The following is a 22,288-nucleotide window of genomic DNA, read 5'->3' on the forward strand; positions in this document are numbered from 1 at the left end:
TTGTTTAGGAGCTGTTTATGGGGAACTCCTCCACCCAAGATAGAAAAGAAGGAAAAGGAGGTATGTAACTTCATGTTACTATGAGGAGTGACACCATGTGTCAAAAGTAAGTTATTATGAATAATGAAGCACAGCTTTGCAAAATAATGCCTTTTGCTATAAATTAGAGTGCATCCAAAATTATCCCTGTAATATGATCACTCTCCCTCATTTGCATTCTGATATGCTTTTTGAGTGGGGGAAAAATTCTTGCTTGCTGGGGTTGGCACAGAACCTACACCTTTGTTTTACCAAATCTGGATACACCCATGGGAGTGGACCCTGCATGTACCCATCAACCATTGTGCATTTTGCTCTGTGAAAAAAGTTGAGACGTGCTGGGTCAGATCCTTTTGGCTTTAAGCTCATGTGGATTGGGTTCACAGGAGTAGGGCTTGGAGGCCCAAGCTCCCCTCAGCTCACGTGAACAGCACCCCTTCCTCCCACCAGGAATGTCTTCTAATCCCTCCTAATCCTTTCTCACCAAACACACCTCTTCCAGGAAATTTACTCAGATCCCTTCCCTCCCCCACCCAGCCTACCCTGAGCTCCCCTTCTTCGGCACTGTGGAAAGTGGTTTTTGTTGGAACCACTTTCTTAGCACTTGGCTCAGTCCCCTCCGTCCTCTCAAGATAGCTGGCGTCTCTGAGTTTCTAGTGGAAATCACAGGCTAATGAGGCAAGGAGCACATTAGGAGCCTTAGACAGGCAGGAGCTGGGAGGAGGAGCCGGCCCCGCTATCACAGAATCATGGCTATTGGAAGAGGATGAGCTTAAGTCTCCAGACCTTAGTTCCTCCTAAAACCAAACGTCTATTAGTGAAGTTTGGATACTAGGGCACCTGCCGAGCCCACCTGCCAGGTCTGAGGCCTTGCCTCGCTTGCCTGCCCAGCCGACCTGCCTAGACCCAGACCCCTGCCCTCAGGGTCTGGACCTGACACTTGGCTATGGATAGGGTAGTGCTCCCAATAGCCCTACACACGGTAGTGCTTCGACCCCCTGGCTGCCTTGCCACGCCTCTGCAATCCCTCCCTGTCCCTCAGACGAAACTCAAGCTTTTGGTGAACCTCTTTGTTCCAGAGACTGGGCCTCTGGAAACCTGGAAGGTTTCTGCTCCTTTGCCAGAATTCTGAGTTCTAGCAAGTCTGGATGCTGAGGCTTCTGGAGTAGTGACAGAGAGCACATGCTCTGTTTTCTGAATCTTTCTAGACCTCCTGATTGGGCAGTAATATTTTTAAGCAAAGGGTCCTGTTTTACATCTAAGATCCCTTTAAGGCTGCTTGGGGTAGTGTCTAACATACATGAAGTGCTCATTAAACATTTGCTGATTAATTGCAATTGCTCTTGTAGGCCTCCTCAAAGGCGTGGCTATGGCATTCATTCATTTAGTCATCCGTTATCTTCCCACCCACCCAGTGATATAATATCTGTATCTGAAAGAATGACTCCATGTCCTCTGTTCCCATCTCACAGACTGGGGAAGGGATTTTTACCCTAAGCATTTAGTCCTGGGAGTGTGCATTGGGCATGCTTTGAAGGTGAGGGAGGGGATGACAAAGTGAAGGCCCATCTGCTCTGCATACGATGTCACGTACTGATGTCCACCGGGCAGGAGTGGGCTTGCAGGTAGGAAAATGCTTCTATTCTTCCCAAAGGGCTTAAAATTCTACAGCCCTACGAACTGATATCTATCTTTGCAAGGTGTGTCTCTGCAAATACGCTTTGGATAAATCTTGAAGGATAAAGAGTGTATGTGCAACTCCTACTGCTGTTGATATGTTGAAAGGGGACTGGCCTGGGTATGGTGGTTGGAGCCTACTCAGGGGTTATTCCAGACTTGAGAAATAAAATACTGGACTGCCTGATGGGGGCAGGGCTGGGCTCTCCGGTAGGGATGGAGCTTCCCAAGGCGTGCAGAGAATCTCCAGTATGGATTTGGAGGGAGAGACACCCAGAGGGATGCCAGCGAGGAATGGGAACAAGGTCAGGGCGGAATGACACCAAGTGGGAAGCCTTTGTAAGAGGTTCAACCCTTAGACACTTCTCCCCTGGATATGGGACAAAGCATAGTAGTACTCACTTTTTTTTAAGAGAGGGGGAAGGGCAGAGGAAGAGGAAAAAAGAATCTTAAGCAGGCCCGAGGGGGAGTTCAATCCCTCAACCCCTGAGTTCATGACTCTGAGATCGTGACCTGAGCCAAAATCAAGAATCAGACGCTTAACCAATTGAGCCACCCAGGCACCCCTAGTACTACTCACTTTTAAAGTCTTTTTCCTCATAGATTGTGGCTTTCTCTATGGCTTCCCGGGATCGTGAAAGAGGGAAGCTAGCGCAGACCCTTGGGGGCGGGGTTACAGAGAGCGGGGGCGGGGCGCTGGGAGAAGACTCACTCTGCTCTCTGCAAAAAAGGCAGCTGCGGCCAGTTTGCCTGGCAGGCAGTGGAGGGAGGAGCAACGCCCAGTTTGGAGGGGAGGTAGTCCCCTTTTAGAAGGGGACAGGAGATGATCCCCACTCTTTCTCAAATATAATAGGGAGAGTGAACCCTTAAGGCAAAGGGAGAGCTGAACCGGGGGTGACCCATGGCCCAGCACCTGCTCTGGACACTGGGGACACGCAGAGCATTAGATAGACACAGCCTTGGTGGGGCTTGGGGGCTCACACGGAAGGATAATCCAGTCTAGAGAAGTGCCTGGAACGCGGCAGGTGCTCAGTGTATGCCTTCGGAGAGGGGAATGAGCAGCCAGAGGGCTTCAGGAGCACATTTCGGCTGGGCTTGAAGAAGCAGTGAAAGGTCCTTAGGTGTGAAAGTCGGTGGGTACCTCTGGTGGGGGGCGGGGAATGTGTTCCCATGCAGCTGACAGAAGAAGCCGGGGTGGTGGAGGGGGGGCAGTGGGCAGAAGAGGGCCTGACCCACCAGCTCTACCGTCTGGCTGCCGCGGTAGGTTTCACGGACTCCGAGCATCCGAGTGCCCTGCTAAGTAGCTTACTGGGTCCACAAGATACCCATAGTGTAGTCAGCACAGGTTCTCAAAGCAGGAAGGGCTATCAGTGTCCCCTGGGAACATGTTAGAACTACAGATTAATGAGCCCCATCCCAGACTCCCTGATTCAGAAATTCCCTGGGGGGAAGGACCCAGCAGTCTTTTTCGATAAGCCCTTCAGGTGAGTCTGACGCTGGCTAAAGGTTGAGAAACACTTGTGTAGGGGCAAGAGTGCCGGACTTTGGAAGGAAGGTGGGTGTGGTGGGCTGGGGAGGGGCGCATGGAGTAAGAAAACTCACCTGGGAGAAAGCCCGTTGTGCTTGGAGTATCGTGCGGCATTGTGTACCCTGTCCTCTGAGGGGTATGCACCGTCATACCCTCAGTAGAGGTGGAAGACCAAGGCTTAGAGGCGCTGAAAGACTTGCTGAGATCTCATAGTAAGTGCTGGAGCCAAGTTCTGCACCCAGTTTGGCCCAACTCCAAAAGAGGAGTAGGGTTTTTTCCTACCACCGTAGATGACTCCTGGCCCCACAGCAGGATGATGGCCTGGGCAGCAGTCCTGGGAGGGCACAGGTTCCCTGGTGGTGGGCCCGTGCTGAGGCTAACAGGAGGGCAGGGAGGCCTTCTGCTCTTACGCTTCTGCCCAATGACTTGAATTTTCATAAGGTTTGCTATTCGCACGGGGAAGCTGGGCTTAGCAAATGTACTTTCTGAAGTGACCAGCTGTCATTCCTGACTTCTAGAGCTGAGACGTTAAATGTGAGGTTAAGTGGGAAAAACAAGGTGAAAAATTACCTGTATGCTGTGATTATAACTACCTTAGTTATTGTTAAAGCTACATTAAGAAAACACAAAGGAGGGGTGCCTGGGTAGCGCAGGTGTTAAGCGTCTGCCTTCGGCTCAGGGCGTGATCCCGGCGTTTGGGGATCGAGTCCCACATCGGGCTCCTCCGCTAGGGGGCTGCTTCTTCCTCTCCCACTCCCCCTGCTTGGGTTCCCTCTCTCACTGGCTGTCTCTCTGTCACATAAATAAATAAAATCTTAAAAAAAAAAAAAAAAGAAAACACAAAGGAAAGGAAAAAAAATGTTAAAAAAATTTTTGTCCTTTCTTCCAAGTTGTATTATGTGGTTATAATAATTTGCATGATGACTATGCGTTCATTTATTTTCAGAAGTACAACCAGTGGCCTAGGGCACAACTCTGTACCCAGTGGCTCTATGTTCAGGGCAGTGTTGGGCTGTCCTGCCCCTTGGAGCCTGGCCCTGAGGCCAGTGAGGATGTCAGCTGGGGGAGGGCGTGGCCTGGGGGAGCAGTGGGGACACAGCTGATGTCAGGGGTGACTTGACATTCAGGCTCTTTGTGGCCTCTGGAAATGCCTCTCCAGGCAGCTGTCACCTAGACGCCTTAGGAGGGCCTCTGGGGCCTTGGACCCGAGTCTTGCCAGTCATCCTGAGAACAGCAGCGTCCAGAGAAGTGCAAACTCAAGAGCACTGGCTCAGGCCGTCCTTACTCTCCAAACAGAGGCCACCCGACACCTTAAACACAAAATATTCTTTTATTTGTCAACGAAGGCTACACGGGATCACTTCTGGTTTTGTTTTTATGCCTTTTTTTTTTTCTAGAAGGTATCTACATCTGCATTTACAGCCTTGTCGGTATTTACACAGTCAAGAATATGGTGTTAGAAACACAAAAGTGTTGAGAAAAAAACTTCTCAAAATTAGTTCCAGACTTCAGGAAAACTGTTTCCACATGGTAAGGCCAGAGTCTCCAGTGTTGGTCGTCCAAAGGCAGCTTGGGAGAGTCCTTTTGCCAAAGCTGCGGGTTCAGAAGTGTTCAAGAACAGGCAGGTTTAGAAAAGTGGGACTCTGGTGTTGGGTGAATCCGGGGCTGCCGGGCACCACCACACATCCGTGACCCAGCTTCTGCCGGGACAGCTGAGCCTGCCTGAGGGTTGGTTCTCCGTTGGCAATGTGCCCTCAGAATCAATCACACGTTCTTGGGGACCAAGAAGTCACCCGGTGTCATGCCGTTGGCATTCCAGAGGGGGTAAGAAACCCAACATGAGCCCCACCCAGGCCTCCCCCCACTCTGATCTTCCACATTCATGATGAAACCGAAGAGCTCGCCGCTGTCTGGGGCGGTCAAGTACACAGGGCTGGTTTTGGAGAATGTAAAGGTTAGAAAGGATAAAGTTTCTATCACCTGAGCAATGAGTCTTTAAAATGAGTTTGCTGTTTTTTGAAGGTTAAATGAAAGGGCCTTGAACGACAGAGTTCTTTCTTTGAATCCCCTCCCTTCCAATAAAATGTAGACAAGTGTATAAACCTAGCTGGGAATTATGAGCCTTAAATGGAAGGCTTTGTGTCCTAACAAGGATCCCAACAGAAAGAAGAGACTGGGTTCTTTCTGGGACCTCTCAGGAGGTGGGCCCCAGCTCAGGACCAGAAGCCAGAGCCGGGGCTTAGCAGCTGCTATGAGAAATGGAGAAGAGATCTGACTTTGAGCACCAGGAGATCAAACCCCAAAGCCCGGGATCCCGCAGAGTCCTGGCGAGCTCCTTCCTCCTGGGCACCAAGCTCGGCATCCCTGCCCTCACCACGTGGCAACTGCAACCACGAGGCTGCAGATGTGAAACTGCCTTCTAAGATTTCACATCAAAAGCCCTGTCTTTGCATAAGGGAACCTGCCACCTATAAAGCTGGTGCTTGAAGGTCACAGCTGAAAAGGTCCTTTATAATTTTTTTTTAAAGCGAATGTGATTCCTTGTTATGTGTCTACAAAACACTGCCCAGGGTTAATCCTCTTCCTTGCCTCGCCGTCCCCTTCTGTTTCTGCCCCACCCCATCCTGATGATTTAAACCATTCTCAACCTCTGGTCAGTTTCCTAGGGATTGTTTCAAATTCTCCATCACCAGGTAGACATCAGGCACTGGGCTGTTCCTTGGGTTAATTCTCAGCCAGCAATTCTGAGAAACAAGCATCAGGGGCTGACAGAGCTGGAATTTACCAGAGTTTCTTCCCCATCCTCCCCTCATGGTAGCTCTGCCCTCCAATGTGGTCTGTCGGTGGGGGGATAAGAAAAAGGAAATCTCATCCTATAAAAAACCACATTGGGGAATCATTAAAGTCCTGTTTAAAATGATGGCAGAGGGGCTGAGGGTCAGGGGCTGATGGGAGCTATGGAAGGCAGGGAAGAAGGCAAGGAACTCTTCCAAAATAAACCCTTTTCTAGGGCACAGAAGCTGACATCCTGCAGGATCATGAACCTGGGCCAGTGAGGGAAGGCTGGTTGCTCCAAGAAATGGACATGTGTAGGTTGCTTAGTGCCAAAAGGGCAATGGGATTTGACACTTGGAGACCACTCAGTGGGCACAGGGACCTCTGGCTTATGCCTTCAGACTCACTTTTGCTGTGATTGGGACTGCTGGTCTCAGCAGAAGGCCAGACTGAGAAGGGAGGCACTGTGTCACCTGCTGGCCCGAATGGAAGCCGACTCAGAAAGGCCAAGGCCAGAAGCACCATCTCCAGGAGCAGAAGTACCCATGTGAAATGGCGGCGCTTAATGCTGCCTAGCCCACACCTGACATCTTTTCTCTAAAGTTTGGGAATGCCCCAGCTTGTCCCTGCACAGACGCTGGGCCTCCTGGGTGGTGTGTAGCCCAGTAAATGTAAAACATTATTTGTTGAAATGAAAGGAACACGCAGTAATTCTCTGTGTTTTTGATCTTTACAAGTCCATACTGTTACTTTGGTGGGGGATGGTGGGGGAGGCTCAGAGGGCTGGGAAGGTGTAGGCAGATGATACATTCCCTTGGCTCTCGCGTTGTCTCTGACCTCCAAGTAGATGTCCCCAGCAGATCTTGACTAGTGTCAGGCAGCCAAGATAGAACTGACCAGCTAGGCTACTGGGCAGGAGAGCTTCACCCAAGGGCTCCTTATATCAAGAGTATGCTTTGAGAGGCTTAAGTCCATTTTGGATTAAAAAAAAAACAAACAAACGTGTTCTTCAGGCCAAACTGCTGTCCATCCCATCCAAGGACGATTGCGCCGGATGGGAGCCCACCACCAGCTCCCAGGGACCATGCACGGGGGGCCCCAGGAGCACTGCATCTGACTCAGCAGAGCTCTGGACCCGGCGGACAAACAGGCCAAGGTGCACTGGTGCAGCAGTGTGGCTTTTTTTTTGGAAACAGGAAGAGCACTTAGCGAAACATATCCTCTAGTCCCGGTGGGATGACGTAAGGCGAAACCTCCTCTTGCGAGAAGCTGTGGATGCTTCCCTCCGCCGGGCAGAAACCAGGCGACACGCTGCTCCGCTTCTCACGCAGTCAAGACCTTCTTGGTTTCATTAACTCGGGTAATATTCTGAAGACTCTGTGAGTAAGGCTATCAAGGTGCCATGAGCTTATCAGTCCAACAAGGTTTCCATGGGGGATAGCTCAGACTCAGAATTCATTTTCCACACTTAATGTACATGTAACCCATAAAAGTCCCATTTTCTAAGAAGCCCAGCTCAAAGGAAGCGTTTGGCTTCCCCTCCTGGTCTCCCAGAACCTCCTGTGAGCGGTAAGGATGATCGTCATCAGGCAGATGAACCAGGAGCACGGGGCGCCTAGCGCCTGCGGCTATCTCCCCTCCCCTCGCTGCCACCCTGGCGGGTTGGCTGCTGCCTCTCCCTGGGCATGCCGTCCGGAAGTGGGCTGTGCCCATCCGCAGGGGGCGGATGCCTCCTCCCAATGACCTCAGGCCTCGGTCTTCCCAGGGACGACTGTAGCCTGGCCTCCCTGATCTCTGGGCGTCGTCTCGGGAACTGGCCCCAATCCGGGGGCAGCAGGGGAGGCGGGGTTGGATGACACTGCCAGGCCACGCCAAATTCGCTCTTTCCTGCTTTCTCCTCAGTCTCTCTTTAAAACCCTGGACAGACTCCTCTAGAGGGGAAGCTGCTGTAGGAGAACTTCACAGAAGGCATTTCCTGAACGCCTAAGCTGTCGCATCCCAGCTGTGTTACTGGCCCATGTATGCGAGGCAGAGAAGCCTTCAGGAGCTGGTTAGAAGACGCTTGACTTATGCCTTCCTCTCTTTGGCTGACTTTTTCTTAAGTCTCTTTCCAGAATCAAAGGCCACCAAGCACCTCTCTCCACACTCCTGTTTCTCAGTGGTGGAGCTGAGCAGTGGAGGGAAGATACCCAAAGTCACGGAAGCAAGTTTCACCCAGGAAGGCAGGCTGGTACCTTGGCCGCCACTGCCATCCTTTTGCCACGGGTGGCCCGCCCCTCCCAAGACCTTGTGGCCACGTGGCAGGCTTGCTGGGCAGTGCTGGTTCTCACATCTGACTTTGGGAGAGAGGAAGAGATGAATAATAAGGAACATCATGGGAAGACCGACCAACCACAGACATCCTGGGTGCCCCTACCTCTTAGGGAGGAGGCTGTTAGCCCCAGGATGTGACGTCACCAGACTGGGGGAAGGGACCTGGGGGACGCTTTCTCCACCCCAGCACGGGGCTGGCACCAACAACTACACAGGATTTGCAAAAAGGGTTGGGGGTTCCATTTAGCATCAAAATAGAAAGCTTGGACAGGAGTTGGGGGCAGCTTGAAAAGGTGCTGAATGATATCACAAAATCCCCCAGAGCAAGATGAAGACATCTGTGGTCCTCCAGAGGCACAGAACATGGTGAGTAAAAAGCCACCACTTGTCTGTGGGAGCTGAGCCAAAAATCCTCAGGTCCTGCAGACCCTCCTTCCAGGCCCCCTCGGAAGTTTGGTACTAGCTCGTGACTCTCTGCACCCCTCACTCCTGCTCGACCCCCACGGAAGAAAGGGTTGCACATGAGACAAATTAGCACAGACACTGTGTCTCACATCACACCGGGTACCTAGGGACAGACAAGGACACACCTCAGGAGATATGTCTCAGAGAGGAGAAATGTACCCCGACAACAGGGAAAAATCCTCAAGGAAAAAGGGAACAAAAGACAATAAAGTTTTCATTGTGATCACACTACAGAAAAAAAAATACCTTCTGTTCTTTGCAAAAAATGTGTGAAGGCCAAATTTGTGTTTTTCTTTTCTTAAAAAAAAGGATGTTGCATGAGTTACAATGCAACCAGTATCTTTTTTTTGTCTGTTTTCTGCACTTGTTAAAAAAGGATTTTTTTTCTTTTTTTTTCTTTCTTTCTTTTTTTTTTTTTTTAAAGTACAACACAGTCAGGTGTGTGGCCACGAAGGAGTAGCTGTCTTTGGCAAGAAGTGCAGGCCGTGGTCCTCTCTGTCACCTCCGGCCCATCTCGCTCTGTCTCATGAAGTGGATGTTGTTGGCGCTGTCTGACAGTTCTGGGTACTGCTCCACGGAGATCACGAAGAAGCCGTCGTAGCCTTGAACCCGCCCTGTGTTCAGCGCCTGCTGCTTCTCCCCCTCTGTCCAGGCCCGCAGGCCTTCCTCCCCTTCCCGCAGTCGCTGCTGCTCGCGGGCCCACGCCTGGCGCACGGCTCTCTGCCGCGCCAGCTCCAGCACCCGCGCCTTCTCCTCGTCCAGCGTCGTCCCGTAGCGAGTGCTCAGGCACAGCGCCCCGTACTGGAGCTGGATGTCTGTGTAGCGTCTAGTCCTGCCATTCAGCATGGTGTTGATCTGGGACACGGTGACGTTGACCCCGTTCTCCAGGGTTCGCCGCCCCCCACTGAGGCCCAGGATGGCCAGGTCGCCTTCCGAAGGCCCTGGTTTCACGAAGTAGTGGGTATCCACCCCGTCAATGGTGAAGTGCAGGTTCTCCAGGTAGTGGGCACTGTTCAGGATGGCAGCGACCCTCCGCCCATCCTCGTTGGCCACACTGATGATGTCTGTGGTCACTCGGCCATCCTTCAAGGCAAACTTGACCCCTTTGCCGAAGACTGAGCCACTGGATGCAAACTTCTTTGTCTCTGGGGCCTGTTGGCAGCTGGTGATGGTGGAGCCGTAGAGCTGGTCGAAACGTTCTAGGGTGACGAAGGCCTTGAGCTGCTTCTGCACTTCACACTGTACCCCGAGGATAGACTGATGGGGGAGGAAAGAGAGAGGGAGGGAGAGAGAGAGAATGAGACAAAGGGGGAAACCTCTCCCTAACAGCCTGAAGAGTCAGCTTACATTACTGAGTCCAATCTATACATATTTATTAACCAGTAGCATCTAGCTCTACCGCTGACTACTAGAACATTCCACCATCCTTCAGCCATCCAGTCACCCATCCTTCCATTAAGAAACTGTTCAGGGAACATCTCTGTGCCAGGTCCTTTTCTGGGCACTGGAGAGACGACAATGAATCAGGCAACATCCCTGCCCTTGAGGAACCCATCATTTAGTGGGGAGAGACAGCTGTGACAACTGAAGACTGTAGTTAAGCGTGATAACTGGTGGTCTAAGTGAAGTAGTAGTAATGCCTATGGGTAACATGTCTTGGTCTTTGAGCTAAAGAAGTCACATTCAGTAACTCATTTGATCTTCACAATAACTTTATATAGTAGGTACTGTTCTATTACTGGTCTTACATCTAAGGAAACTAATCTCTAAGAAGTCGTAACGGGCCACAGTCGTAATGCTAGGAAGTATTCAAGCCGACACTTGAACTCAGGTCTGTCTGATTCTAGAGGTTCAGTTTCAAGGGCTCTAGATTAGGGAGCAGCAAACAAGGCTCAGAACATCTCAGCCTGCAGGTGAAGGAATGAGGTTCAAGGAGAGACTTGTGCTTGAGTTGGAATTTGGAGGCTAAGGGGCTGATGTACGTAAGATACAGCAATGGCAAGAAACGGGCTCTTGACAAAAAGGCTTAGGAAGATGCAAAATGGTGATTTATATAAACCCTCTTGCCCTGCTTTACTGTTCTTCATTGTGTTAGGAATGATTTTCAAGGAGGGCCTCTGCCCCCACAGTACTTCCTGGGGGCTCCTGAGATGCTCCTGCTCTTGGCTGCTTTGGGGGACAGATTGGGCCCTGTCTCTGTGTCATACCAGGTACCAGTCCCTCCCATGGCTTAGGGAGCCTGGCAAAGCCATGTTCGGGCGGACTCCAGGGCCTTATCGGCAACTCAGGGAAATGGCTTTAGAAACAGGCCCATCGGCTTCTCACTGAAATTAAGTCCTCTTTATAATTAATAGAACCCTGTCTGTGAACAATTATTTCCTAGAGTTTCACAAAAGCTGGAGTGCTCAACAACAAAGATCTCCGATGCTTGCCAAGGGCAGAAATCAATAATTCATTGACAGGCGAGGTTGGCAAACAGGCCGTCAGAGACCGGGTTTCTGCGCAGGGGAGAAGGGAAGCTGGGAGGAGCTGAGCTGCTGGAATCAGCCCCGGGCACAGCGATGCTGGCCTGGGGGGACCGTGGGGGATTGGAGCCGGGCAGAGGGGCAGGGCTATGGCAGCAGAGAACAGTGGAAAGGGAACGGGCTCTGTGGTCAGACACACTGGGTTCTCATTGCCTTGCCTGCTGAGTGACCTTGAGCAGGTCTCTCTGAGCTCTGGTCTCTTCATCTGTAAAATGGGGAAAAATGCTCACAGGGTGTTTACTTCTTCCAAGCATTTGTTCATTCCACACAAGTTTTGGTGCCGGGCAGTATACTGGGCGCCACATAAGACCCAGTATTTGCCTTCCTGGGGCTCACAGTCTAGCGGAGACACAGGAAGAAAACAGGAACTCAAGCAAAGTGTGGCGAGTGCTTTGAAAGAGGAGAATACAGGCTGCGTCCAGAGCCAAGAGGCACAGAGTCACCTTCTCCAGAGTCTAGAGGAAGGAGGCAGCTCAGCTGAGGATGGATGGAATCGGGTTGGAGTAAGATATATGGATGCCTGAGGTTTCTGGCTGCCAGGGGTATGCCATCTAACAACCTTGCTTTCCCCCGGACTGGGAACATGAGAAAGTCATATTAGTTTGAATGGCTACAGACAGATCTAGGTTCGAATCCCAGCTCTACCCCTTCCCTTGCTGTGTGGCCCTGGAAAGCCTCGGGCATGAAATCTGTACAGCGTGAACAGTAATACCAGGGGATATTTGTGAGTTAACTGGTGTAGCATACCTCAGGCAAGTTCAGGTGCACTGAGGTGCTCAGAAAATACATTTGTATTTAGAACACACCTTTCCTCCTTGCACTTTTGCTCTGGGCAGTGACAAAGGCTCATTGTTTTTGTAGATTTCCAAACTCAGCGTAATACAGAAAACTGAATAGGGCTTGTCAGGGTCTGTGTGCTATTGCAGCTGGGCCCACCACGGTGGCTTACCAGCGGCAGGGTCCCTACATACGGGCTGAGCAGCTTCTGGCAGTTTCCATCACGGGCCCATGCTTTCCGGGAAAGCTTTGCAGGACCCACTCCTGTCATGTCTGAAGGGCCCAACGGTGAGCAGCTGTGTGCCAATTACCTTGCTGTTGTCCCACTCCTGAGTTTTCATCTGCGTGTGGATGAGCTCGTAGGATGGTTCCATGGCATCCATGTCTGGCTTGGGGTAGCCAGGAATCACGTTGTGTAGCTGGAATCCAAAGGTGAGGAGCCAACTGTTCACATCTGGGTGGGAGAGAAGCAGGCACGTCCTCATGGAGTAAGTGGCCCTCAGAGGTGACATATCCCAATAAATTAGCCTAGAGTTGGGCTGCAGTGGGGGTGAGGGGGTGGAGTGTTGCAGGTGGGACAAGCAGCTGCTACAAGCACCTTGCAAAACTGTTCTGTAAAAGCCGTATGTACTCTCGGGACCTGGTGCCCCGCTCCTGGGTATGTATCCAAGAGAGCGTGTATCCAGTAGAGCCTATGTTTCCAGATCCCCCATTCTGTCACTCCGCCTCCTGGAGCCTTGGTCTCCCACCCGGGGGGCAGCTGTGGATGGAGGAAGACCGCTCCGCGTCCTCTCCTGGCATTTGTAGGACACACTTGCAGAGGACAGCCACACCCAAACGGAAGATGTAGATGAATACTTTCAAACAGAAAATTCACTTAAGAAACAAGCCCTCCCTCCTCTCCTGAGCCATGAGATGGCCTATACCAAAACTCACAGTGTTTCCCCCACGCTGATCATACCTTTCATTTCTTCTGGGAATTGATGCAAAGGAAGTCACTTAACTCCCCGGTGCCTTCATTTTCCAATCTTTAATATTGGGCTTGAGGATCTAGCCCCATAAGCACTGGTTTCATTGATGTTAGAACATTCCTGGGGGGTTACTAATTATAAAATATTAGGCAGAGGGGCAGGGAGGATTTTGCCATGAGCCTTCGGCTCCTTGAGGAACAGAGTCAGGGAAGCCCAGACATAAGGAAAAGAAAGAGGATGGATGCCGTGCCATCTGCTACCTGGCCCACTGCTGCTGAATGCGCCCAGGAGCGTGTTACACTGATCCTCACCTTGCACACTCAGGACCCCGAAAGGGGGATGAGACATGGGAATGCAAAACTTTGACACAAGAAGAAAAGATGAGAGGAGGGCAGAAATCTTCCAGTTGGACAGGCTGCTAAGTCTTCATGGAGAAGGTGGCCTTTAAGGCAGACATTGAAAGCTGTGTACCTTTGTCAGGCTTTAGCAGAGATGAAGGGGGTGCTTCAGGCAAAGACCATCATACAAGGCAAAGCATAGAGAGGGGAGGGGAGAGCAGGGAGTGTTGAGGTAACTGGAGAGCAGCTCAGCAAGGCAGAGAGAGAACCAGAAGGAAAAACTGGCTGGAGGAGGAAGAGCCTGGGATGACAGGTGGGAGTTGACTGGGGACCTAGAGGAGACAGCCCGTGTCCCAGTGTGGCTCAGCCTTCCTTGAGAAGGGGGCAGCTGAAGATGCTAGAGTATAGCAGAGACTCAGAATCCGAAGTCTGGGGAAGGAGGGATGTGGAGCTGAGCGTCAAAGCTGGCAATTCCGGGCTACGGGCATCCAGGACTGCTTTTGGCTTCTTTCAAAGGAGACACGTCCTTGGTTAGGGAGGCCCTGCTTAGGGTCCAGGCATTGGTGAAAGTGTCTTCCCCTAGCACCCACTGAGGCCATCCCAGGGATGGGCGTGTCCTTTGGAGCGTGACAACTGTGTCCCTGCCACCCCTGCATCCCATGCTGTCTTCCCACTCGAGAACCTCGTGATTGCCTTTGTTTTTTGTTTGTTTGTGTTTTTGCATGCCCCAGAGCCCCTCTGTTGGGTGTGAAATCTGGAGGTACTGGGGTGGAGGGAAGGTAGGAAGGGCAGCTTAGAAACCCAGGTTCTACTTCTAGAAAGATCATGGAAGGGAAAGAGCATGGTGAGGCAAGACAAAACCCAGGTCGAAATTCAGGTTCCCCAGCTTGCAGACTGTGTGAACGTAGACAGTTGCCTTAACCTCTCTGAAATTCCATTTCCGGATCTGCAAACTGGTGGTAGAAACGGTTTTCACCAAGCCATGGAGAAGAACACTAATAGTGTTACCACTTTGGGCAGCCATCATAGAACGGGAACTGTTCTGTTACAGGAAGGACTGGGTTTCCTATATTATATTCTGAAGTGTCCAGCTCAGTTCCTGTCTCATAGAAGGTTTTCTGTGTCCCTTCAAACCCAGGCCTCCGTGTCCCTGGATCCCCATTTCCTCATTTATGACATGAGGCTCTCAGACTAGTTTTCTTCCAAAGTCCCTTTCCTCACTGAGTTTTTGAGAATATCTGATTCTATGAATCATGGCAGATGGTTTTTCAGGAAATTAAAACAAACAGAACAGGGGGGGGAAATCCCCTCCAAAGTCATTTTTGCCTGAGGGCGAGAACTTGCATCTAAATTTGTAGTTGGAAAGGAAAACTTCTATCAGGAATACCACAAATCCCCAGGAAACCAGGGGGCTGAAAAGAGGGCTGGGCCTTAATTATAACTGATGGAAGGTAGGAACATTTCTCATGATGCCTTCAGGAAAAATGCTGAAAATTGATTTCTTCACTGGTTTTTCTACAGTGCTTTTCTGAAGAGCTGGGAATCTTACCTTCCTTTTCCTGACACCAGAGCTAGACATTTCCCTCAAGTTAAAAAGCTCCTCTTTACCCATCGGCCCCAGACCTCAGGCGTGGCCACCCGGGACATCGATGAATCCCTTTTACGTGTGCATAATACGGGAGTGGATTCCATTCCCAGAATGAGGATTTTGGAGCCTTGTCACTTCTCAGCGGGGCAGTTACTTTAGAGCTCTGACCTTCACTCTCCTCTGACAGTGGGCTCAGTGATCCCATCTCACAGGCTGCACGGCAGGGTTAGTGTGGTAGTGTGTATGATGTATTTGCAGTGGACATTTTGTGGTTGCCTTCCCAGCATCCCATTCTGCCTCCCCGCTCTTTCCTTTTGGGGTATGCGTGTAGCTGGAGGGACACTGACTCCACCTAAGGGTGCAGCAATGGAGCACGCGACCTAGGCTAAGCCAGTCAGCGCGTTTTCTCTCTGCAGCCACAGTGTGTGGTTCAGGCGCTGTCATGTGACCTAAGCCTAACCCATTGGAGGATATCTCAGGACCTTTGAAGAAAGTTTTGGAAAAAAGATGCTCTTTTTTATTGGTGTTACTGCTGGATGTGAGTGAGTTTGCATGTAGCTCACGTGGAAGCCAACAGGCTTAGTGAGAACTGGCGGTGTCCTGGTTTTTAGTAGCAAAATGTTTTTCTGCATCACTTTTTTTCCTAGCTAAATTAACCTGCCAAGATACCTCACGAGACACTCACTGGAGGATGAGACAGGAGGATGCAGACAGAAGTATTGCAATGTGCTCTAAATCTGTAAAGTTTTCTAGGGCTGCCAGCAAGTTGAGCATAGAGAGACTGTGTTGGGACAGTCCTGTTTCCCACAGGTCCCAAGTGTGTTCACCACGGCACGTGCCCACCACCATGTTCCCTCTTCCACCTCACTGGGGGCTCCTGCTCTCAACATGACCCCCTGGGGTTCTTGCTGAAAGAAAATCCACCAATCGGTGTCAACAGAAACAGGGTCCAGACTGGGCTGCCAAGTTCGGGGGGCCAGGAAGCCACATCTCTAACAGGCACTCACGTGAGCTGTCCCTGTTGCCCTCTCTAGACTTTTGTATATGCGGGCCCCTCCTTGGATTGCCTTTCTCCCCATTAGCTGATGAAGAGGGCCCCATGCATCATCTGCTCCCTGGGCAGAGACAGCTATGCCTCCTGTGTTTCAATGGCCATCGGTGCAAACCTTCACCCTGGGCCCCTCACACTGGACGGCAGCTGTCTGCTCCCCCGCAGTGTGTGCTCCTGGAGGGCAGCAGCCATCTTCTTATCCCCAGTTCCTACAACAGTGGCTGCAAGGAGGAGGCGTTTGTTGAATGAAAATGAATCTGCCTTGAAATAGGGTGTGGGTATAGCTGGGATCACAGGAAAAACAGAAGGACATGTGCCCAGTCTGTGCCAACAAAAAAGTCTCTTTTATAAAAAGTGCTGGCTTTATCCAGACCTGAATCCCTGCAGCTGCTCTGACCCCTGAGGTCTTCTGTGGCTGGCCTGCGAGTGGCTACTTGCTGGCTGGACTGTGGCCGCTGCAGGCATTTCTGGCATGTGTGACCAGTGGGGACACTTATATTTCAGGTGGTTTCACAGGAGTAGAAAACAAAGCCCACTTTTTAAATCCGGGAGGAAGAAGGTAATCACCATGAGTCAGGTACTGTGCTAGGCAGGTTATTAAATGTATGTCGTTTTGCCCTCGCAACCATCTTTCTCTTTTTATCCCCTCTTCCTCCCCTCTTCGGTTTGAATATTTTTTTAGTCTTCACTTTATTTCCACTATTGACTAATTAGCTATGTCTCTGTTTTATTCTTTAGTGGTTGCTCAAAGATTTACAATGTGCATATTTAATTCACCAGTGTCAGTGCAGGTGTTCTAACTTTAATTTACACATCAGGAAACTGGAATCCAGGGAAGTTAAGTAAGTTTTGTGACTGTGTACTACATCGTCCCAAATAAGAAAACTGATTTTTTTTCTTTAGCTATGCCATCACCCACCTTATTGGGGACTCCTAGCCAGCCCCATCTCTGGGTCAGAAACTCCCAAACTATATTCTTAGGGTGTATCCAGTGAAATATTAGCGTTTCATGGTGAAAAAAGGGGCTTCATGCTCAAGTGGGTAAAGGGATTTCATGTTCAAATGTTTAAAAAACAGGTAAAGGGGTTTCATGCTCAAATGTTTGAGAAATTGTGGGTAAATGTATCAAACAGTCCTCTTTACTACAGGACTTCTCAGAACCTTTCATAAGCTGCAGTGTCTTATGAAAACTTAAAAATGGTGGCTGCCCTGTTGAATTAATTTGACGTCAGTACCAGTTTACCTAGGCTATTTCTCTAAAGTAATGTTTCTTAAAAAATATTTTGGAAAACGCTGTTGTAAGAGAAAGCCAATGTTTCTTGTCACCCCATCCCAGCTTTCGCAAGGAAGACTATCTCGTCAGATGACCAGAGCAGCGGTGGTCCCTGTCCTCTGAATGAGCCCCAGTCCTCACCTGTCATGAAGCACTTGATGTCCTGAGAGTTGCTGATGGGGTTGTTGTTTTTAAACATGTAGAGATTAAAAGGCATGATGTTGCTGCTAGTCAGATGCTTCCACAGCTCGTGGTCTGGGCTGGTCCAGCGCCCAGCCAGCACGTCATAGTCCCGCCGGCCCATGTGGATGAGCTTGGTGAGTGGATCGTAGAGGCCTCCATGGTAGCCGATGATGATCTGGAAGTTGGGGTTGGTGTCCATGTAGATCTCCCCGTAGGCCGTGTACAGAATCTGCTTGATCATCAAGCCTGTTCCACTGAAGACAGCAAGAGGGGTCCCGATGTTGTCACAGGCTATGTAAAACTCATCGCCGCTGCTCAGCTCCATGGCAAAGAGGTGCCCTTGCAGATCGTAGTAGAGGGATGTGATCTCAGAGCTGGAGTGGTTGTAAAGGTGGGTGACCTTGGTGGGGTTGGTCAGGTCTGCATAGAAGAACTGCAGATGGTGGCTGTGGCTGCTCTTGCTGGACACGCGCCGCCCCAGGCCGTCGTAGTGGTACCTGACGCTCCAGCCGCCGGCCCGGTTGTATGCCTTGATGAGCAGGCCGGCGGAATTGTACTCGAAGACATCCCCGCCCCGCTGCCTCAGGAAGCCATCCTCGTCCATCTTGTACTGCACGTCACCCAGCCTGGTGATGCGGTCACGGAGGTCGTACCTTAGCGGGGTAAGCCGCGCACTGTTCCCTGGGCTCAGTAAGTGCAGGTTCCCATTGAGGTCATAGCTGTATCGCCAGAGTGGCTTGTCATTGATGGAGACCGTCTGGAGCTGGCCGTCAGCATCATACTCATAGGAGTAGCGGGTGGTATTAGCATAGGGTCCCACCTTCAACTCCTTCTTCACTACTCGCCCCATGTTATCGTACTGGACGGTCATCCAGTACATGAGGGAGCGGAAAATCTCATATTGCACTTCCTTCATCCGGCCGTACGCGTCAAAGTGTTTGGTGTGGGTCATGACCGCCGTAGTGATGATCTGGTTAATGTCATAGTAGATGACGCCGAACTTCCCGAACTGCTCTGTCTTGCCTGACACGTCATCATAGCGATAAAGATCGATGGGCAGCGGGGTCTCATTGATCACAGCCTGCATGCTGGTCACCCGGAAACTGTTGTCATAGTTATAGTCAAAACGAGCATTGACCATGCCTTCCTCGGTGAAGCGGAAGATCTGGCGGTCGATCAGGGGCCCGATTTGGCGGTAGCGGATGGTGCAGGTGAAGCCCTCGTTCTGCAGGTTGATGGTCTTCAGCATGCCTGCTGTCTCGTCATAGGTGAAGCTCACCTTGGTGGTGTCATACAGCATCTCGGCGAGCTTTGACAGTTTGCCATACTTGTAGATGACCCTGCGGCCGGTGCCCAGGTAGGAGGTGTGGAGGAGGTGCCCGTCCTCGGTGAAGTCCTGGATGACCGACGCATTGCCCTCAGGGGGCTGGTAGATGTTCCTGTAGTAGCCCACGGACCGGATGGTCTCTAGGGTCTGCCGGGCCACGTTGGGCATCGTCACGGAGGAGAGGCGGTCGTTCTTGTCGAACTCAAAGATATACTGCCTCTGGCTGTGGAGGAGCAGCACCATGGACTGGAGGGAGAGCAGAACAAAGTCGTGAGGGGAGGGGTGTGGGGAGGAAGGGTAAGTCTGTGTGCCTAAGACTTAGAGGAGAGGAATAAAAGGCCAAGGAAACTGGTGGTTCTCCTAAGTTCTGCCCAAGCCGCAGCTTTCTAACCAATGTGCCATAGGATACTGCAGTGGGGATACGAATGTGCCAAGGTGAGGACTTCCTGGGGCGCCTGGGTGGCTCAGTCGTTTGGGCGTCTGACTCTTGGTTTTGGCTCAGGTCGCGATCTTGGGGTTGTAGGACTGAGCCCCATGTTGAGCTCTGTGCTCAGTGTGGAGTCTGCGTCACATTCTTTCTTCCTTCTCCTCTGCCCCTCCCCGCTCACGTGCTCTCTCTCTCTCTCAGACAAATAAACAAAATCTTAAAAAAAAAAAGGGATTTCTCTCAGCCCTTGGCCCTGGCACTCAGGCATTTGTCTTCCTACAGTGGGCAGCCTTGTCCATGCGCCCCTTTGTGAGGTTCGAAAGTGATTTTAGTGGGTGCTGGTGTGTGAGAAAGGTCGGGAGCACTGACGAAGGGTATGGCAGCAGCCGCCCTCCTGGGTGCATTGCTTCAGCTTCCGTCTCAGGTCCATTTTCCTACCCAAGCAAGAATGATTTTCCTGAAACATAGCCTGACAGCATCTCCTGCCTGCTGAAGAACTTCTGTTGACGCCGCGGGATAGAGACCGCATCTGAGAAGGGCATTTAAGGCTTTGCATGGCTGTTTATGCAGGAACAGGTCATATGCCCACACTGGGGTGGGGCAGGCTGTGATGGGAACGGGGAAACCTGATTCCTAACCGTGGGCTTATTGTGTGGCCCCGGGAAAGATCTTTCCCCCTCTGGGTTGGGTTTTTCAGTACGTCGGATGACCTCCAAGGTCTCTCTTAGCACCACCACAGAACACGGCTCTTGGAGGTGCTCACCCAGCACAGGGTGGGGAAGACTGGGCACAGACCAAGCACAGCCCAGGGGACCATGAGCAGGAAACAGAGTAAAGCTGTGAGCACCAGAATGGGGGCTGGGCTGGAGGTGCAGGCTCTCTTTTGGGAATAAGTCCGTCAGTAACAGACCTGGAGGTTTCTCGGCAGCAAAGCTACCATTTTCTCCTGTTTGGGACCGACTTTTGCTCTCAGGGCTTTTCTGACTCCTAGCGGCTGGGATGCAATAAAGCCTGACCTGAAGCAGAAGGGGTTTATTAAAGTTAGGCCCACCATTCACCTCCTGCTTAGGGACTCACTGCTAGGCTTCTGCCCTGTTCTCTGTGGCCAGATCGCACGGTGTGTGCCCCAGATCTGGCAGAAGACCCGTGCCTGGGTCTGCACACTGAGTCCTGCTCTGGGAGACCAATTAGCGTAGGGCCTCTTCCCAGCTCTCATCTGTCACGTGGGGCTTTCACATTCTTCTGCCCCCAAACTCCCACCTGCTGCAGCATCTCTCCACTCCACCCAGATGCCTGCTGGGCTCCCTGATCCTCTGCTGCAGATTTTTCTGCACATTTCCTTTTGGAGACCACATGGGTCTAATCCATCCCACTGAAGTCAGCAGGCTGGGCCTGGCCATGAGTTGAGCCACAATGGCGGGCCTTCTGTATGGTAAGGCCAGTGGTGGGGAGACGGACACCTGCCTTCTCTAAGTATGTGTAGCTCCACGTCTTCCCGTCGGCGAAGATCCTGGATGTGATGCGACCCGCCTGGTCGTATTCCATCCTCTCTGACATGATGCCTCTCTGGACACCGGCGATATGGCCCCCGGGGGAGTATGTCACGTTGACGCCGTTCAGCCTGCTGCTGGGTGACCAGAGGCTGGGCCGCCCTGCCTGGTCATACAGGATTCGGAGGGTGAACTTGCGGTGGTCATCATAGATCTTCTCGGTGCGGGTCACACGGTCAAAGTCCAGGGACAGGAGGTTCCGGTTGTGAACCTGGAGAAGGGGCAGGAGGAAAGAGAGAGTTAATCTGGACACGGGAAACTCTGGTGTGAGAAGGTCCTGAGTAGAGGTGGCAGCACAGGTCATGGGTGTGAACAGACAGGGTTTGGGTCCTAGTTCTGTCACCTGTCAGCTCTGTGATGCTTCTTCATCTGTAAAATGGGAATAATAATGCCAATTACATACAGCTATTGCGAGAGTAAAGACAATGCAGGTGCTGAGCCAATAGCGGCTAGTCCTGAAGACAATCCACATCATTTCCCAATGGGAGTCTTCTCATGAGGACAAAAAGGCAGATCCTTCTTGACTCTCTCCTAAAAAGGGAGAGGCCAGGTGGGTCCAGCAAATTCATGCGTGACCCCATTTCTCATGTGCCAAGCAATGAATGTGCTAGTGTTTGGCACTGAGGAGACCAAAGCTCAGGGACATGACGAGACATGCTCCAGATCTCCCGGCTTGTAAGTGACCGCATCTGGATGTGACTCTCACTCTGGCAACATGCTGACAAATGCTCAGGGGTCCTCTGAGTGTGTCTGTCCTTTTAGGGGCCTTGGACTTCCCATCCCCTCTGAGGTTGCTCCTGCCCTCTGCCACCGTAGTCAGGGCCTCCTGGTCACCTTGGTCAGCTCCCAAGGTGTCTACTTCTTCCTCGAGGCCCCTGGAGGCAATGGGTGTTTGAGTCTAGGACAGCTTCTAGGGCGGTGGGCTGCCTGGGGACAGACACAGTCCTACTTTTGGGACATTTTGCTCCTGCCTCTAGGATGAGGATCCCCTTTGTAGGATCTCTACCTGGGTTGCTAGGTCAGCACGCAATTCAATTTCCTTTCAGAGTCAGGAATATAGGGCTCCCACAAGGGTAGCAGTAAGTCAGGGTTTTTCACAGTTTAATAAAGAAATACACTTCAGAGGTCCCCTTCCATATCGGGATCCACCCTATAGGCACTGGTTGCCCCTGAAATACTTCCAGGTACTCCGAAGCTAAAATGCTGGTCCCCTCTAGTTGGTGCCTGGCCCGACAGGGCATTTGGGCACATTTTGTGACTCTCCATTAGTCACTGGTTAAGTCTGACAAGTAGTAAGGAAAACACAAGAGGAAAGCAGACAATGTAGGTCACATGACACAAAAGCACACACGTGCGCCATGGTAATGGGAGGCCCTGTAGGGCTCTGGGTGGTGAAAAGGGCTCAGGTCTAGAAATTAAGGCCAGGATTCCAGCCTCAATGCTGTGACCCATCGCTTTGTTGTGTGACCTTGGGCAGGCAC

The 22,288-nt window shown here is 51.4% G+C and overlaps 1 protein-coding gene across 1 annotated transcript in view; it reads right to left on the bottom strand.

Annotated features, from left to right (window-relative positions):
• Positions 1-4,555: 4,555 nt before the first annotated feature.
• TENM4 (teneurin transmembrane protein 4) overlaps positions 4,556-22,288 on the bottom strand; it is a 220,777-nt gene continuing 203,044 nt past the window's right edge. The window contains exons 23-26 of the mRNA XM_040630912.1: positions 20,722-21,018; positions 17,462-19,076; positions 12,411-12,553; positions 4,556-10,054 (exon numbers count right to left, since the gene is read on the bottom strand). Coding sequence (XP_040486846.1) covers positions 9,296-10,054; positions 12,411-12,553; positions 17,462-19,076; positions 20,722-21,018 — 2,814 coding nt within the window. The 3' untranslated portion in view covers positions 4,556-9,295. The remainder of the gene's footprint in view (positions 10,055-12,410; positions 12,554-17,461; positions 19,077-20,721; positions 21,019-22,288) is intronic.

The sequence above is a fragment of the Ursus maritimus genome, unplaced genomic scaffold (assembly GCF_017311325.1).
Source record: "Ursus maritimus isolate PB19 unplaced genomic scaffold, ASM1731132v1 scaffold_16, whole genome shotgun sequence".
NCBI classification, from domain to species: Eukaryota; Metazoa; Chordata; class Mammalia; order Carnivora; family Ursidae; genus Ursus; species Ursus maritimus.